The sequence below is a fragment of the Falco biarmicus genome, chromosome 7 (assembly GCF_023638135.1).
Source record: "Falco biarmicus isolate bFalBia1 chromosome 7, bFalBia1.pri, whole genome shotgun sequence".
Classification (NCBI taxonomy): Eukaryota; Metazoa; Chordata; class Aves; order Falconiformes; family Falconidae; genus Falco; species Falco biarmicus.
This window is the reverse complement of record NC_079294.1, coordinates 45,816,309-45,835,625: the sequence shown is the minus strand read 5'-3', so window position 1 is coordinate 45,835,625 and position 19,317 is coordinate 45,816,309. Positions and strand designations below refer to the sequence as shown.

Here is a 19,317-nt window from a genome sequence, read left to right as displayed (position 1 = left end):
CGTTTATTGTCACCAGTCACCCAAAAGCTGCTTATACTTGCTGCTACTATGTGACATTTCAGCTTGTTTCTGGTGGCCTTTAGCCCTCCTATTTACTTAGGAATTAGACTGCAGCCTTATTAACATTGCCTGACTAGCTCCGTGCATGTATTCATCCTTGACACATGTAGTGTAAAGGTCAGCCTTTTGGAGAATGAAGAGAGGCTTACAATTGCAAAAAAATGCTGGACACCAAAGTGCCAACTCTTGGGTACACAAGTACCAGCATTTTTGAAGGACGTAAGTCAGTCTCTGCTTCATGAAACTTGAGTCCTAGGAGATGCATTGAGGTGGCAGTATGGTGTGTATTTGTAAATGTGGGAGCCCTCCTGTTGAGGAATTGGTGAGTTTTGTCATGCTCTGAGCTTCTGAGTGCTGGTGCAAATGGGTGGGTGATAGACCTCGACATTAGAGGTGGCTCAAGTTGCAGCTTGGTTGGTTGCTGCCTTCTGAACACCTCCCAGTCCCACTGTCATTGAAAACTGCTGGTATTTAGCATCTTAAAGCATTGCTAGAGGTTCTGGAGGGAACTGTTTGCTCTTCGAAAAGAGGTAATACAATGGGAGGGATCTTAGCCTTGTTTGGCTTTAACTGGAGGAGCAGATTTCCAGATTCGTATGCCATTATCGGTATTGGTTTGAAATTACTTACTATCTCATTGGCATTGCAAAATAATGAATACCGTTATGGCCCACTAAAGAAAAATTAATCCAGGCAAAATATTTTTCCAAGGAGAGAATAAAGAACTGATGCTCAGACATCTGCTTTAGGAGAGGACCTGCTGTTACTTCCATCCATGAACCAAGTGAAACATACATTGCCAAGGCAGTAACTCAATTAGCAGCCTGAGGGTATTTTACTAAAAGGAAAAGATCAAGGAAAGCATTTCTTCCTAAGTATCCTGATAACCTGTATCTTTAATTCACTGCAGTACGTTCTGCAGTTTGTTAGTCTCTTAGAGTTCAAGGAACACTTGTCTTCTATATCTTAGGTCTTCAGCGTCGCAGACTGATTCCTGCTCCATTGCCAGATGCTGCCTCCCTAGGAAGAAAACCCAGTGTCACTGGCCAGTGGGTTGATCTGCCACCTTTGCCAGGCACTTTAAAAGAGCCATTTGAAATTAAAGTTTATGAGATTGATGATGTGGAACGATTACAGCGACACAGACAAGAGGAAACTGAGGTCAGCACATATTTTACAACAACTGTAGACAACTTAAATTACAGTATACAGTCAGAGTCCTTGCTTGAATGCCGAAATGGTGTTCAGGAAATTGATTGCAATTAAAACACTATAATTATTAATTTTACAATTCATATGTTGGGGTACCCTTAACACAGAAAATGAAAATGATTACTGTCTAAAATTAATTGTGTCTAACATGACTGATGGTGTAAATGGAAGTTACCAATGAATACATTATGAGAAGACTTTATAATCTTAGCCTGGCTGAGGAAGCCTTACAGGCTCCCACAACCATAGAGTCATTAACTCTTTATGTAAATGACTAGATTCTATTAAATCAGGGATACACTGAGTTTAATTTACTTGTAATTGGAAAACACTTCAGCTAATTCTATTTTGGAGACCAGAATTCTATGTTCTTCTGATGCCTTTTTCCCATTTCTTTCATAATAGCCTTTCCAGGATGTTGAAAAGGTAGGAATGCTTTTTAGAAAATAAGAATTCATATGGTTTTGGATTAAATATGATTCTAATGTTATTATTGGGCTGTGTTCGTCATTTGTACTGCTGGAAAAAAAGTTCCTCTACAAACAGTAGTAACTTCAGAATGTATTAAGAGATGTTTGCTAATTCAGAGAAGTGCAACAAATGCTCAAGTGATGTAGCATGCTGTTTCTCTAGATTTAGAATCCATTAATGTAAACTTCAATTTAAAAAAACCCCAAACCCTACAAAACCTCAAACCCCCCAAAACCACCAACCCAGTAACCAAACAAAACAACCCACCTTCTAACTCTGAGCAATGAGCTGGGAGCAATGTGTGTCAAACTGTTGGAGGTCATCTCATAACAGGCAAATTCCTGAAATGGTCATTCTGTGTCTTAAAAGGGTCTGATGTATTTCCATACCAAGCTGAAGATACTAGAAAGGCGCCAGCAGCGAATCAGAGAAGTAAAGGCAAAGCATGAGTTTTTGAAGGAAGAGTTGGAAGAGACAAAGTGCAGGCTGATGATGGATCCAAATAAGTGGAAAGAAGACTGTAAGTATTTTGTAAAAGCAGCAGTGTGATCAGCACGTAACCAATTTTCAGCGTGTGAGCCGTCCTACTGGAAAATTAAGCACTTGCTAAGATATTGTGCTGAACTGAGCCCTAAAATACTCTATGACTCCATTCATATTTCTGTGATATGGGATTTGCTCAGTGCTGAGTAGTGTGGGAAGTGAACAAAAAAAGGCCTCCAAACCAACCAGAAGAGAACATCAAAACAGTGCAAAGACTTGCTGTGATACTTGTTAATGTTAAATATTTATATAACTTTTTATTATCCTTCTTTCCAAAGAAGGAAAAAAAAATGTTTCGTAAGAATTGTTACAGCTGGGAAACTGAGGCATGAGGCTTGTTCACAGGCTGAGTGCTTGTGCTTAACTGGAGCCTCAGGGTAGAGTTTTGCATCTACTGAACAAAGTGAAAAAATTTTCTTAGTTTAAGAGAAATGGAATTGTACTCTACATTATTGGCTCCCTTGTGATAGAATAATGTTTTGCTACAAGCTGTTTCTCTTATTCACTAATTTTTTTTGTCTGACAGTTGAAGTGGATCCTGATCTCGATAAGGAGTCACAGGAGTACCTGGAGGCACTGGAACAAGTGACAGAGGAACTGGAGCAGTGTGTTAATCTGTGCAAGTCACATATCATGATAGTGACGTGTTTTGATATTGGAATAACAGATGCGCAAGATGGAGTAAGGGAAGTGGAGGTCTGAAGGGAGGTTTTCCAAGGGACTGAAGGAAGTGAAGCTGGATCGTCTGACATGAAGTGAAGAGATAAAGTAGCTGGGAAGTGAAGGAGGAAAGGTGAAGACTAAAAAGCAACAGTGAATGTTGTAAGAGAAAGAAACAGCTGAGGGATGGGAATGTTCATAAATCATGTGGTGCCTCAACGTGACCTGAACTGTACAAAGATAAAAGTAGGATCAAGTATTGCTTCTACCAGAGGGAAGCAAAGAAATGTACTACAAACCAAGATGTTAATTAACAAACAAACATACAATGGAAGTGCCTTTAAAGTTCATTTGATTTTCATTTTTGTATTTGGTGCTAGAATTAAAGCCAGCAAACCTAAGCAGACCACAAAATGTATTCCTACGAAATATTTTATACTGTATAGTGTATTTATGACTATATGTAAAAAAACAAACAACATTGTAGCAAAAGCAATAAGTAAATTATGTTTTCATACCTGAACTTGCCTTCTTGTTTCACAGAAAAGCTGTTTTATGTAGCAGAATTAAAATTGTATTATAATTGTTTTCTTGGTTAGGGTTCAAGATATTTTTATGAACATTTATCTATTGAAAAGGTGCATTATGGCATTTTGAGATGATTGTTTTACCTTCAGGTTTTGTATTATTACTTTTTCAGATCAAAATAAATGTTTGTTTTCCATTTTATATATACTTATATAGATATATATTAACTGCTTACCTACTTCCTTGGTTACTAACCTCACTTATCACGGACCTGGTCTTTTTGGAGTCGTAGACTTAATGTGAGGAATTCTACAAAGGGCACTGTGGTTTGTTTTGGTTTTCTTTTTTCTTCTCTGACTGCAGGAATTGAGAATTATGTTTATTACCAAAACCATAAAACAAAAAAAAGGAACAAAAAGTTTTTGTAAATGTTAAGTTAGGTCCATATTTTTATATAGTTTTAACTATAAATATAGCATTTGCATTTTGAACTTTTAAGACAAATAGTATATCTTTTTACAGTTTTTCTAAGGAAGGCAAACCCTCAGGATCAAGTTTATACATGCTGCATGAGATTTGTGCTTTTTTGAAGGAGGCCACTTAAGTGTGGAAACTATTGATAAACTGTTGCCAAACAAATACTTTTGAAAAGGTTTAATAGTGTATGTAATACCACATTTCATAACGAATCATATTTTCTAATCATCTTCCTTTTTATGGTTTTTTCAAATCCTTTGTACAAATATGTATTATAACAGCTTGCTTCAGTTTTTATCTGTGAATAAAAGATACATCTATTGTTATGATTGCTTCTTGCTATGTATGCGACTTTAATGTTTGGAAGAGAGAAGACGCCTATGGTACACTGTATTAAATGTCATATTATATTATCTCTTTGCCCAAGAGATATAACTGGGAACAGAGTTTTGATATTAGTCATTATAAACTAATCGGGAAAGAGAGACAAAATACCAAAGGGTAAAATAAATAGCAATGATAATACTTATATTCTCTTGGCACTTCATAGTTTACAGAACAAAGACCTGCGGCTCACATCTTTGTCTCATCAGGGAGAACAAGTCAATTAAAAATGGGTCTAAAACCACAAGAAAACTTCAGGAACTAAAGCCCTGGTCCCTGTAGGTCCATCATAGCAAATGACTACATTTGTCTGACGCTGGTGGGTTTGCTCTCGGGACAGACAGCAGCGGTGCCTAGTCCTCATCTCCCACCGATCCTGGCTGGAGTAACTCCAGGCACGTTGAATGTAAAGCTGGTGCTTCTGATGATACATCTTGAATATTTTCCAGCTATTTGGCCAAATGACCTGTAATATGTAACATTTTCCCCTCCCTCTTTTTCTCTCCTTACGTAGACCTAACAGCATAGCAACTAAGCACCAAGCTCCAACCCTCAGGAGCAGCCTGTGAGAGTGGTGTAAATTCTTTCCTCCTGCTTTTACCTACCTCTCTGTGATTTATGCCTGGAAAAGGGTGCAGTGTGTTTGCTTACTGACATTTGGCACTGTGTTAGGTTGTATGCAGGGGAATGTGGCATCTAGAATTGCTAGAGGATCCCGTTGCTGATATCCTGGAATACCAGATGTGTTTATTAAGTTGTAAATTCCTGCTATATTTACTTTCTGTGTGTGTGCAGAAAGTCACAGTTCTTCCAAAGATGAAATCAAAACCATGTAGCAATTCAATACATTGTGGGTTTTTTTCAGACCAAGGAACAGATAAATACAACCAAAATAAAAAGGCAGCAGCATGCTGAGGACAAGTATTTCTTAGCTAAGGGAAAAGCCTCCAAATGAGAGGCCAGAGGAGAATATAGCCATGGGGAGCCCTGCACTGTGGTTTTAGGTTTTGTGCTGGTGCCATTACACTGTCCTCTGGAGATGCACATCTTGATGGTGCTGCTGCAAGACGCGTTGACCTGTGGTAGTCTCTGAGCCCTGGACATGGCAGGGCTGGGCTCACAGTCTTTTCAAGGTAGCCTGTAACCCCCTCTTCAATGGACACAAGAAGTTTTGTTTCCTGTATTTGTTAGCCACTTCATCCGTTCCTCAGAGGTCTTCATTGTTTCTCCCCTGCTTTGGCAGAATTATAATAGTCTGAAATAATGATCAAGCCGCCAAGGATCCATCCCAATTTTTATAAACTTGAAAATTTGTTTAAATACGCATGTTGTACAGTGTTTGCTGATCAGGACTGCATCCTTTGATACTTTCTCCTTAATTTCTACCTGTGGTAACGTTTGCCACAAAGTAGCAAAAGAGACATTTCAGGGATGCTTAGTTCCGTGTCAACATGGCAATAGCATGCATATGGAATGCATTTAGCCTCTGGCTTGGTGACACAAAACAAACCTGAGATGCAAAATAAGATGGATGAAATAGCAGATTTTTCCCTACGCAAATGCTGTTCTTCATTGGTGGTTGTGGATAGTAAATTATCTTTCATATATCAAGGCATCAGAGCCTGTAATAGTTCTTTTTCTTTGTTACTTTTGCAGTTCTGTCCAGTGAAAATTTATACAAATACATGCTTAGTTTATGACTCAAGCCTATTTTGAAAAAGGCTTAATTACATAAGGTTAGAAATTATAATTGCAAATTCAAGCTGGATGCTTTGTTTCATTAGTTTTCTGTTGAGATTTAATGGTTTAAAATAGCCATTAAATGGCACACTTAAAGACGCGATCTTATTGGGTTTGTTATGGTATCAAATAAAACTTTAGAAACCCACTGGTGCTGGAGAACTGCCTGAGTTACTTTTGGCAGGACTAATTCACACTAGAATTCTTTCTCCCTTGGTTGCAGATCTTCCCATGAAATCCCTCAGCTCTTCCTTGCTGCGACAACCCTTTCTGGGTCCCTTGATGGCCCAGTTTACCAAGCAGCTCACATCGTGCTTATTTCCCAGCAACAGGAAAAAATGAATTGACAGCTGGTGTTTTCTTAAAGCAATGCAATGGTGATTCCGCATAAAGCCTAAAGATTAAATTTTGGGAAGCAGGACATAAATTCCCTTTTCCTCAAGCCCTACCTCTCACCAGGTTTTACTAACCAGGAGGCCAGAGGTGAGCTTGCCTGCGTGTGACGGGCAGGGAGAGGTCCCCACTGCCTCAGTCACATGGGCAGGCATCTTTCAGGAGACATGAAGTATGGACTGGAACAGAAATCCAGCGAGAAAGTGGGACTTTGGTGACCAGGGGCTCAGGAAAGTGAGGAGAACCTTGCATGCTGGGCTTACTTTTGCATTTTGCCATCCAATGGTCATCGTCAAATATATGAAACTATTCCTGGGAGATGGGATTTCAAGTCACTTGTCAGACTTTGCAAGTTGGACGGGTGAGCTAGAAGAGTCAGTAGCCACGCCTGTAAGCTGTGGTGTTGCTACCCATGTACCAAGCAGTGTACATCTATGGGGACATTGCTACATTGCCAGGAGTGTTTGGAAATGCAGTTATTACAAACATAGATTCCCTATAGAGACATCAGATTGTGTGTAGGCAAAAACTCATTTAATGTATGTGTAAAACCTTTTTCCTTACAGTGCTGCTGGTCTAACCAGTTCCAGCTAAGGCATTTCTAGGACACTGTTAACTGCAGTATTGAAACAATAGTACTAAAAAAGAATGCAATAGCAATGTGAGATTATTTGTTCTTTTCTCAGCATGCAGAAAGTGTTTCATTTATTTCTATTTCAAGGTACCCATGTATTCTGTTTCTAGTTATAAACCCATGTTTTCCAGTCACTTGCATTTTATTTTTAAAGTTCTGTGTGGAACATAACTCCACAGGCAGCTGTTCTATATTGTGGCTATAGGCAGGGTTTAAGGCAAAAATGTTAGCTATAAGATGACCTCTGTATCAGATGTCAAAGCTGGCAGAAGTGGACACAAATAAAATATGGTGCTGTATTTGGGCCCCAATTCACTAGAGCACTTAGGCACCTGTTTAAGCAAGCAAGTAAATCTGGTTTGTATCCAGCAAAACACTCCAATTTTGGCTTATATCCCATTGACTTGGATTTTTTTTGCTCCAGGGCTTCAGATGGTGTAAATTGCTTTAGCAGTGGTTCCATGGAGCTATGCTGACTTTCACCAGATGAAGGTCCTGCTGAAAATGTTTTACTTATCAGTGGTATTTGGGAGAAAGGAAAGAATAATTCTGTCAATGTGCAATGATATCACAAGTGCAAATTAGAAAGCAGAAACTGCCTCCCAGGCTGCTCCTGTATGTAGCATCTCATGGCTTCATGCAGAATCTGACTTGCAGAAATCTGTTTGTGGTACACATGGAATAAGACATAAGTCTTGGCAGTGTAGATGTTCAGAGAGGTTTATTATCAGACCTACAGGGGAACTGCCTGGTGATGGTGTGAGTTTGGCACGACAGTAACCATACAACAGCTTATATAGGAGGCCATTACTCCACTTGGGAAGGTTTTCCTTCCCAAGACTCTCCCAAGCTGAGGGGGGACAGCTGGAGCATGGTGGCAAAAGGAGGGCAATGTTTCAGAGCAAGCCACACACTGGGACTGCAGGTGATGATGCATGCTTCCTCAGTGGCCTGGTTTTACCTTTTTTATATGGTAAAACTTCTTTATATGGTAAAGCTTCTGACTATTGCATTCAGCTTGAGACAGGTCATTCCTGGATATTCCTGTGGCTCCCGAACTAGGGGGAAGGGCAGCTGTCACTTGGCTACATTTCACTGGGGGATGGACAGTAAAGAGATGCTCTTACAGCAAGTACAAATAACATTTCTGCCTTCTCTCCACTGCATCATCACAATCCGTAGCATAATTCACTTGCTGTACTTCTATATTAATATATTCTATAGTGATTCAGACCTTATTCAAATCCTGGTGGTAAGGAGGTCTCTCTGAGACAGCTTTTGTTTGGCTGATTTATCTTCCAAGTGGACAGCCCAGGTCATGGTGTGAGCCAGTAGAGCTTCATTTTGCAAAGGTTTTGCTTCATTTGTTTCTTTAATGTAAACATTTCTGTGGGAGCTTCTTACCAGGTCTGGCAAAGAAAGGCAGCATTGCACGCTGTGCTGCCTGCTCTCGCTGGAGCGGCTGAAAGAGCTTGTCCCGACTTTTGAAAGACTTGTTCGTGGAGCTTTGCTGTTGATTCAGTAGGAGAAGAACCAGGTCATTAGTTAACTCCTGGCATTGCTGGTATTACAGCAATATTAAGTGGCCAGAAGGAGAAAAGCCTTCAGTCCCAGGGTAGTGAAAAAGCAGATTCATGCCTCCTTGTTATCTGGCTCTCCTACCCGAGGTCAGTGGATTGCTTTAGATCTGCCCTTCAGAGTGTCAGGGATCTAATCAGGGCTGCAGAGCTCCTGACACAGCTCACGTGAATGTATTTAAAGCACATTTTAATTGATCTGACCTTGTATGGGAAATACCTCTGAAGTCTTTCTGTGCTGCTCTCTGGGAGGCCCGCACAGCGCTCCAGGGCACAGGCCATAGAGAAATAAGCAGACGCTTCAGAGTTTGGCCTTTGACTGGAAAAACTGACTTTTAAATACTGGCTTGCAGAGACCTTTCCCTGTGCCTGTAACAATGACCCTCCATTTGTCAGCACCTGGCACAGACAGACTTACAGATGCTGCTTGTTTTGAAGGATGCCGCTCATTTTGTTGTACATTACCATTTAAAGGAGTTGCATTTGTACCTAAATGCTTCAGTCTCATGGGGTTAAGTGCTGTACAGACAGGATTTTTTAGCCTAAACAGACAGGGTAGGAAGGGGAAGGACAAAGTGGACTACTGTGCTTCCCTCCAAATCGAGCTCTTTCTTAAAAATTCGCTCTTGCAATGTCCTTTGCTGAGTATGGAGCAAAACCTTCAGCTGCAGCAGCTGAAACACTGCAGACAGGCTCCAGTGGGATGCCAATTTCAAACTACTCAGTTTTCAAAGTGAAAACATGTTATTTACTTGTATGACAGGAAATAAGGGAAAGCAAAACTTTCCCTTCAGCTTTTGGGCAGAGAAACAGAAGGAGGAAAATGTAATAATGTATACAAATACATCCATAACTGAAGAAAGTGCTAGTGCCTAGCCCACGCACTTCTTTGCAAAAGCTGTGCATTCTGGACAGGCACAAAGAGGTGGAGAAATCAGAAGCAGGTGTGTGCTTCTGCCCGCCCGTGTAGAGGAGTTACAGAGGACTGTATGAAAAAAAGGTTGTAATGACTGTTAAAAACATAAAAAAGAAAAAAAAAAGGGGGAAGTGTAGTAGAATGAAGCTGTGTTAATTATCATTGACAATATACAGTTGTGAGCTGGCTTCAGGGGCGGTGGGTTGGCCGATGTAGATAAGGTGCAGCTGTGGCTGGTTAAGTGAAGTGGTTGAGAGCCAATGAAGAGAGAGCAGCTGAGGAAGGAGTGGAGGGAGCAGGTAGCAAGAGGTGAGAAAGCATGCCCTGGATGAGGTGAGGGCAGCAGAGGGATGGTATGAAAAGTGTGCTGGTATGAGGCGGTGACCTTGTTGCAGATTGATAGTCTGGAGAGCGCTGTGACACATCCTTCCCCCTGCTTTATATCTTTGGTGGTGTTTTTGCTCAGTCTCTCACAAGCAAATAATCTGCAAAACCCCTATGTATAGCTTTGATGTAGAAATTTTCTGGAACACTTTTGCAAATGCATGGGTTTCTCCTTTTCCCAGTGTTCTGTAGGGCATTGCCTATTCTTCTTGCTGTTGTCTCTTCGGATTCCTTGCTTGGTCTCAGATAGCAAAGAGCAAGTCAAAAGTATCCCCACCTTTTCTTCTAGCTCTTCTTACTATCAGATATCAAAATATTTACATATTTTGTAAATACAGTTTGCCATTGGGTCTTGTGCAATGGAGAGCTGGTCCCTGCTAGGAGAGGAGGCAGCACAGGAGAAGGGTTGGTAAAGAAAAGCTGCCTGGTAGAAAAACTGGGAATGGAGTTCCCATCTAGGACTCAAACACTCAGCTGTGTTGGGGCCAGGGAGGTTGTGTTTAGAAGTGGACCAGCAGTACCGATATGCGCAGCAGAGACATTTGTTAGTCTGCTTCATATATACCGGGTCAGAATTTCTCCTGCCTGCAGTTCACTGAGCTATGCCTGTAATTGAAATTAAACTGCTCAGTTTTGTGGAATACTTGCATTACACTGTTGGGTATAGATATTAAGCTATGATGATTACTAAATCCAAGTTCAAAAGATAGACCTTCACACTGCTAGGATTTTTTAAGATTGCTTTTTAGGCAACTGCGGGAATAATGCATATGCACCACATATCCATACTCCAAAGACCTCCAGCAAGAGGGCAACCATTTGCATGGTTTTTCTCTATAAAATAACCAGTAGGCTGCTAAGGTAATGTTGAATGTGGAAACCAACTATTTTTCTTGGTTTACATGTTCAGAGCTTATTGTGTTGCCTTATTAATCTACTGTTTGGAAAAAACCAAAATGCAGTGGATCAGCAAGCTAAAGTCTGGTATATTCTTGGGGTGCCCTGGAGGTCTCTTCAAAGCTCATGTGACTTTGGAAGATTTCTCTTCTCCCCGCTGGATGTTGAAGTTACCTGATGGGATTGTCCTTGACAGACAGCTGACGCAAGACAAACCAAGCTCTGAAATAGCACTTGAAGCATTAAACTTCAATAACACATCTCATTTCCTTTTTCTTTAAAATCAGAAACTAGGGAAGCTATTCTGATTAACTCTGTCAGGAAGGACTTCCAGCCATACCGACAGCACACTGACTGGTTTGCCATAGGGACTGAAGATCCCTTTTCAGGTGTGTAAATTGTAAATGCAGGTTTGAAAGCTTCATAAAAGCTTCATACTTCCACAGTGTTCCTGGTATGGGTGTGATAGTTGAGTCATTGATGTTATAAGATCAGTTAATATAATAGATAGGTCTAGATGTGTTGGGAATATGGCCAGGAATTTTGGCTCCATGTGCACCAGGCATGCAGCTGTGCAGTCCGTGGTCTCCAAGGCTTTTCCCCATTAGCAGTGTTAATGATCGGGTTGGAAGCAAGCAAAGCAGTCTGACAGCACCATATGCAAACTAACTGGGAACCTTTGGAAATGCTAGTGCCCTGTCTTCCCTTCTCTGGCAAAAGCCTCTCTCTGCCCCTTGCATATATGCAGCTAGTTTTCCAGCTGATGGTAACTGAGAAGATGTAGGGCCGCTCCCAGCACTCCAGGATCCATGCAAGTTGTTGCATGCATTTCCAAGTGGCTTCCACTGTGTTGCTATTTACACAGAGCTCCTGATACTTTGCTAGGGGTGATTTAACTGTAATCTCCTACAGCAACAGGCTGCACAGGCAGTACTTCTGCTATTTCTATAGAAGTTTAAAATGTGGCAATACTTCAACAAAGCCAGCACGGCTGTGTTTTTACAAATGTGTTGCATCAGCCTTGCCTTTGTGGTGCTATCATCTTATCAGAGAGAGTGACTGATGTGTTTTGCCAGCCTGCAGCACATTGGCACATACTCTGCTAAGGGCCCTGTGGCTGCTGTTTCTGGAGTGCGATCGTGTGGGCTGGGGAGAAGGTCAGGGCATGACTGAGCAGCTCCACTGGGTGACAGAAGTATCTGTGGCAATCTGACTATAATTCAAGTTCTCATGCTAGTTCCCAGTCTTTGAAAAGTCCCAGTTTTAGCAATGCCACAGATATCAGGGCTCTGTGGGCCACCTGGAACCTGTCCAGTTCCTGCTCTTATTGCACTGCACTTACCTTCTTTTAAACCACTTAATGTCAAAACGGGAGTTTTGTTAGCATTTACATACATCAGGTGGCAGCCACTCCCATTGTCCAGAGGGATGTAAGACTGATGAAGAAATAACAGATTTCACTGTGCATTTAGGACAAGGAGGGAGCAGGCTGTAGTCTTTTGCAACTTTTCTGTGCATGGAGGGGAGTGATGACCATGTGGAAGGACTCAGCTTTGTACTGCGGCAAGCTTAAGAGTGATGACTTGACAGCCCTGGTAGTGTGTTGGTGACTCACCACACCTGGTAATCCAACAAGAGCTGGAGTTTTTCTCTGGATAAAGAGAAATTTCTCTCTTTATTTGCTTTATGGTGATTTTTGCCTTTTCTAAGATGCATGATGAACCAAGGACAGTAGTAAGGTGTTTCATACCTTAGCAAAAATTTTTTTCCTCATTTTGTCCAAACTTGAACGAGTCCAGAGGCCTTTGAATAGAACCACAGTTTGCTTTTTATATTGGGTGTTTCAGACATGTTCTGACTGCATCATAAAACAACACCAGGATAACTGCAGAACTACTACAACAGAAAAGAATCTGTAGCTAGTTGTAACTATCCCTGAGTTTATTGTTCTCCCTTAGACCAGTACCATTCCCACACACACCAGTAACAGACTATACTAATACAAAAGAGCTTTGCCCCATGGTTTGCACTTCAGGCTGTGCATGGTACCTGGCAGGAGAAACAGAGAAGCGTGGGTTACTATGGACTTGGATATGAACACCTCCCCTCCATCCCCTCACGCTAAAGTTGAGCCTGTGACGATCCCAGCAGACAAAAGGCAGCATGTGCTGTGGCTAGTGCAGAGCAATTTGCATGCCTGCTGCCTGGCCAGTTGCTGCCACAGGGACTGCACGATGACTGAATTCTGTCCGCCCTTCCCTTGGCGGAGGAGTTAATTTCCTCCTCTATCTCGCTGCCAGTTTTCATGAAACCCTATGGGAATGTAATTATCACGGAGATTTCTGCCCTTGGTCAGATTTGTTTGATGTTGGCCAACCCTCCTCCCAGTTACTGGGAAAAAGGGGGAGAGTGGTGAGATGCACAGTGCTATTGAATAAAAACGGCTCAGCAGTTAGAGGAGTGCAGAGTGAATCTAAGTAATTTGCTTTCAAAACTGAGCATGGTATTAAAACAGAAAAATAAAAATACACGATGAAGCTATGCACTCCTGAGTGATTCAGTGAATTCTAGTCCTAAACCCGAGGTCATCTCTCATAATGAGATACATCTGAAATAGGTTTGGGTTCTCAGTAAATAACGCCTTTCTCTGCTTCAGGGAATGAATTGTAAGTAGTTGAGAAAAGAGGATATCAGTGCAGCCAGCTGATCTGTGTTCAGCAGGGTTAGAAAAGCTGAAAATAACTGTCCTGGAATTTGCTTACAAGGATTTTTTTACACCTTCAGATTCTGATTAAAGATTACATCAGAGCAGCTCTACCTGGGATTCACTTGGGTAAATTTAATTTGTTTGCACTTACATCAGTGTTGGTGAAAAGAAGATCTGGCCCTTGGCCTTTGCCTAGGACAGCACCTGTGTTTAGAAAGGATGCTCACACACGGGCACAGCTTGCTGCCCTGCTTTGGAAGGCACTTTTCTAATTTACGGGCTTCGTGTGCATTATTGAATGGTAGCGAATTAACTGGAGGTGAAAACAATTCTAGCACATTTTTTCAGCTGCTGGCAATACATGTAACTCCATTGTCTTTAATAACAAGTGCTAATTTTACACCTGTTAAGGACTTGATAAAGAGCAGTGTTGGCAGTGCTGTGCCTTCTGGGGTAGATAATGAGCCATTTTGTGTGCCTGAGTCCTGGCTTTCTCGCTTGCTTTTGCTGGCTAGAGCATTATGAGCGTAAAATGTGGATTTTATTTGCCTCCAAGCCTCCTATATTATTATTCTTCCTCTCCCATCCTGCTAGTAGCCATATGGGTGGCTCTTTTGGGAACATGCAAGCTCTGTATTTTGACTTGCACCCCTGTGTAAATGGTTTGAATGGCTTTCTTGACCTGTGTGAACAGTCCTAACATGAGGAGAGAACATTTGAAAATAGTCTTGGCTTGCACGCACCTTTGTGTCTAGAAGTGAGGGCAGTCATGTCTCAGCTTTGGAGGAGTTCTAGTGAGAATTTTTTGAAGTCACTAATTGTACAGGCCATCTGCTGGTGGGGGGAGGGCTGAAAAATGCTAAGTATTGTCTTAAGTGTGTGTAATCCAATTTTTTTTGTGAATGCAGCCTTTAATCACCAGTCTTGCGAAGTGAGGCATCTGTTTCTGAATTTAAGTAGCTGAGACTAATCAGACTAATTCAAATCTTTCTGCAATAGGCCTAATTGATCAACTTAATATCTTTGCCAAAAAAAAAAAAAGACACAATAATTGTTTATTTATGTTACTTTTTACAGTAAGGAAGATGATGAGTCTTTTAATCTCTTTACATGGTAATCTTGAAAGTTGATGTAGGAATTTGTTTACAAAATACACCTGTTCTCATTTGTTGCTACTTCAAAGCCTGCACTGCCCTTAAAGGGAGAAGAAAGTGCTGATGTGTGTATTTCCCAGCAGAGTTCTCTTATTCTCGCAGTAGTGCAAAAAGCTACGTTAGGTTGAAATAGAATTTAGCCTGAAGTGAATGTGAATTCTTCTAATGTAAATAGTCAGTCTGAACTGAAACATTTAGTCTGAGAAGATGTTTTCAGTTAAGCCTTTTCTCATGTTCATATGGCATGCCAAAATACTTTGTTTTCAGACTTGAGCACTCTTCTGCGAAGAGAAGTTGTTAGTGTATGTATTTAGGTGCACAGTGCCTAGCACTCAATATATTTTGCAAACACTGAACCAAGCTATTATTAGAATTGTGCTATGGAGGGTAAAGTGAGGAAGAGCAAAGGCACACAAGTCAGTGAGGGTAGTAGGCTTGGCTCCTTGCTCCTCACTCTGGCTGTTGGAAAATAGACCACATCCCAGAGCTACCAGTCTAGTATTGCCTGGACCTGCCCAAACACCTTGAATAAAACGCAGAAATGCTATTTGCAGGACAAAAATGTGCTTCTGAGAAAAGGATGCTCATCACTGCAAAACTAGCAAATTTGAATTCTGCTAAACTTGCCTCAGGTAGGAATTTGCTGACATTTTTACACTTGGATATTGTCACATTCCTGGGGAAAGCTGATGTGGACTAAATGATTCATTTTATTATACGCACAGGCACTTATTCAGGCAGAAAACTGTGGTAGTAACAACATTGTATTGCTTTGTGAACTTTTTAAAATAAGGTGTTTTATTTGTTGGTGTTGAAAGCTAGAAGTCTTCTATACATCTGCAGGTAAACCCTGACATTTCACACAGGCCTCAACCCTGGGCAGATTATTAACCCTTAAGCGAAATTACCCTTGACTTCAGTCTAATAAGTAGTGAAAGTTACTCATATGCCTAAGCCTTTATCTTAATTATAATTTGCCTGCTGTATTAGGGAACAGTTTAATGTGCCAGGGGCAAAAATACCCTTTTACATTTCTATTCAGCAAGTACCTATGGGGCTAGACCTTTCTCTTACAAGGTATAGAGAATAGCCCTCCTTCTACTGTTCTTGTGATGGTAACACGAGAGGAAACGACAGTATTGAACATAGTGAGGAAATAAGGCCTTTTGTTTCATAGGCTGTAGTGGAAAATAACCAAAAGAAATGGCAAGACTAAGCCAGTGAAAGTTAATTTACAAAAATTAGGCATTACACAAAGTCAAACACATAGCAACTTCCAACTCACTTATTTCACTTAGTTAATATTTTGCAGAGTGTTTACATGTGTAGTGCTGATCAGTACTAAGATCTAGTCCACCTAAGGCTTTTACCAGGTAAATAAAACAATATCCTCCAAATAACATTTAAGCATAGATAGTAATCTTGACTTAATCTGTCATGAATATTTGTTATAAATGTTCTTATCCTTTCCCCTCTTATCTTTTACTAAGGCAGCACCATAAGGTTTATAGGATGTACTCAGGATGTTTCTTAACTCTTAGAAAATATTGTAGCATAAATAATTCTATGAAATGATCTTACTTGAACACTTTGTACTTGTTCTTTCCTGGTCATGTAACCAGGATAGCACCTTGCTATTGATGCAGTGGTGGAATGAGATATCTTGGTATTGCAGATGCTACCACAGCCCAAGAAAAATTTCATCACTTAGAAAAATTAAATACTGGGACAGTCTTGGACATAGACACGGTGCTTCCATGTGGTTTGCTGTTATTTTGTTGATGGTGTTGTTAGAAGTCTATTATAATGTAATACTGGGTATTATAATGTCATACTGGGAGGAATTGTGGTTATCAAGTGTCTGATCTACAAGCAAGTAGTGATCCAGTTCCGTTTAATAACTTTGTCAATGATCTAGATGAGGGCATTGAAAGCAACCACATTAAGTTGGCAGATGACACCAAGTTGGGCAGGAGTGTTGATCTGCTTGAGGGCAGGAAGGCTCTGCAGGGGGATCTGGACAGGCTGGGTCGATGGGCCAAGGCCAGTGGTGTGAGTTTCAACACGGCTCAGTGCTGGGCCCTGCACTGGGGTCACAACCACCCCATGCAACGCTTTGGGCCTGGGGAAGAGTGGCTGGAAAGCTGCCTGGCAGAAAAAGACCTGGGGGTGTTGATTGACAGCCAGCTGAGTATGAGCCTGCAGTGTGCCCAGGTGGCCAAGAAGGCCAGTAGCATCCTGGCTTGCATTCAAAATAGTGTGGCCAGCAGGGCCAGGGCTGTGACCGTCCCCCGGTGCTCGGCACTGGTGAGGCTGCGTTTTGCATCCTGTGTGCAGCTCTGGGCCCCTCACTACAAGAAAGACATTGAGGGGCTGGAGCGTGTCCAGAGATGGGCAGCAGAGCTGGGGGAGGGTCTGGAGCACAAGCCTTATGAGGAGTGGCTGAGGGAACTGGGGGGGTTTAGCCTGGAGAAAAGGGGGCTAGGGGGGGACCTTATCGCTCCCTACAACTACTTGACAGGAGGTTGTAGGGAGGTGGGGGTCGGTCTCTTCTCCCAAGTAACAAGTGAGACAACAAGAGGAAACAGCCTGAAGCTGCGCCAGGGGAGGTTTAGATTGGATATTAGGAAAAATTTCTCCACCAAAAGGATTGTCAAGCACTGGAACAGGCTGTCCAGGGAAGTGGTTGAGGCACCATCCCTGGAGGTATTGAAAAACTGTGAAAATGCAGTGCTTAGGGACATGGTTTAGCGGTGGGCTTGGCAGTGCTGGGTTAACGGTTGGACTTGATGATTAAAGGTATATTCCAATCTAAACAATTTTATGATCTAGTAAAATTTCTCAAATGAAATGTCTGTAATATTCTGTTACCAGAGATGAAATAGCAGGGGGTTTCCTGGTCACTGGGCTGTTTGCTGAATTCAAGCAGGGGCTCCTTATGAACTGAGGGTCTCAGAGGAGCTTTTCTGAAAAACACAGGGCCTGGGCAACTGGTTAGTTGTTGGCTTGCTTTTGCATATGTAGTAGCAGAAACATAAGGAAGCTGTTGTGAAGATGGAGGAAACAGAAGGAGCACTTGGGGAGGCAAAGTGAGAAAGGCAGATGTGTATTTTGTAGCAAAGTAAATGCCTGCTGCTGTTTGCTCCTCTGGTGCTTTGGCAGCCAGACATTGTGTGTGTCTTCTGTAACTAAGCAGGACTGTACCAAAGATGTTCCTTGACAAGTAGTGGGCTTGCACTGATAGCAACTAACAGGAGCACTATCTGTTTTGGTATTTTGTTGCAGTGTCTACCACGATTGATTTTTGCTGGAGTATGGCCATGAACAGGACTTAAATATGCAGGAAGACCCTTTCTACCCTTAAATTGTCTGATACTACTGTCCTTCCTGCAGAGGAGACAAGATCACGGTATTCTTCTCCACTCAGCAGTCTACAGGAACATGAGGTAAGAAACTTTTCTCACTCCAGGTTACGAAGTGTGTTTTGAAAGTCAGCTCTAACTGAACTTGCTATTTCCTACCTGCCTTCTGGTGTGCAGCCACTTGCTGCAAAGTAACAGCTTCTGTGACACAGAAAGCAGGGGACTGTCTTGCCAGAGCATGTGATGTGGTCCTTATTCTACTTTAATACTTGTATAATAGCCTCTCAAGGCCCAGTGCGATCTCTGACCCGGAGCTGCCAAGATTGGAATAATCCTGGTGTTTGAGAATAGAAGCAGCTTTATACTTAAAGTTCTTGTCCTGCTGGGATTTTTGCAGTCTCCCTTAAAGTGACTTAGGGTTGCTATGTATGTCTAGAAGAGGTGAGCTTAAATTTAAAATAAAGTTAAGCTTTTATTTTGGTAAAAAATAAAGCCTTTGGTGAAAAATTAGGCTTGCATGGTTGATTCAGCCTTTTTAATCTCCAAACACCTGTCATGATGTAACTTAATTTATACAGCAAGGATACTGCGTTTACTCTGTATCCTGTATTGTGGAGGGCTGTGATTTACTTAAGAGTCTTTCTCTCCTTACTCCCCACTCCAAGTTCAGGTCTTCTATCTGAATCAGGCATAACAGATTTGGAAGTAACATTTCACACCCTGCTCTACCAAATTTCTTTTTGAGGAAGCTCTAATCTGGTACTGCTTCATAAATCCGGTACTTTCTGTAAGAGCTAAGGTTCTTGAGATTTTTCTTCATATACTTTTGCTCTCATGTCATAAATTTAAATCCCAGCATTTAGTTAGGGTGTTGCAAAACATGCATGGTTGTTTAAAACATGCTGCATAATGCATGGACTTTTGCCCACATCTTACTATTTCCCTTGCTGGTTAAAGCTGTGCTCTGTGCTACAGGTTCAAGTCTATAAAGGTTATGGATGTTTACTTAACGCCTAGATTGCTTCTTTTGCATTCTATCCAGGTTAATCCATTTCAGCTGACTCTGTTAGCCCAGGCATTTGGGATCCTTCCCATATACAGCCTCAGTACATTCTGCAAACATCTTTTCGTAGGGATGCTGACAGATCAGTATCTGGCTAAGGGCTAAATGAAAATGAAGATGTCCTTAAGACAGTTTCAGGCACTCCTTATGTTGGA

At 41.5% G+C, this 19,317-nt stretch overlaps 1 protein-coding gene across 1 annotated transcript in view; it reads left to right on the top strand.

Moving 5' to 3' along the window:
- The window catches only part of KIF26A (kinesin family member 26A), a 102,575-nt gene extending 98,298 nt beyond the window's left edge, over window positions 1–4,277 (top strand). Inside the window, exons 13-15 of the mRNA XM_056347032.1 lie at window positions 1,031–1,221; window positions 2,113–2,263; window positions 2,813–4,277. Coding sequence (XP_056203007.1) covers window positions 1,031–1,221; window positions 2,113–2,263; window positions 2,813–2,988 — 518 coding nt within the window. The 3' untranslated portion in view covers window positions 2,989–4,277. The remainder of the gene's footprint in view (window positions 1–1,030; window positions 1,222–2,112; window positions 2,264–2,812) is intronic.
- The last annotated feature ends 15,040 nt before the right edge of the window (window positions 4,278–19,317 follow it).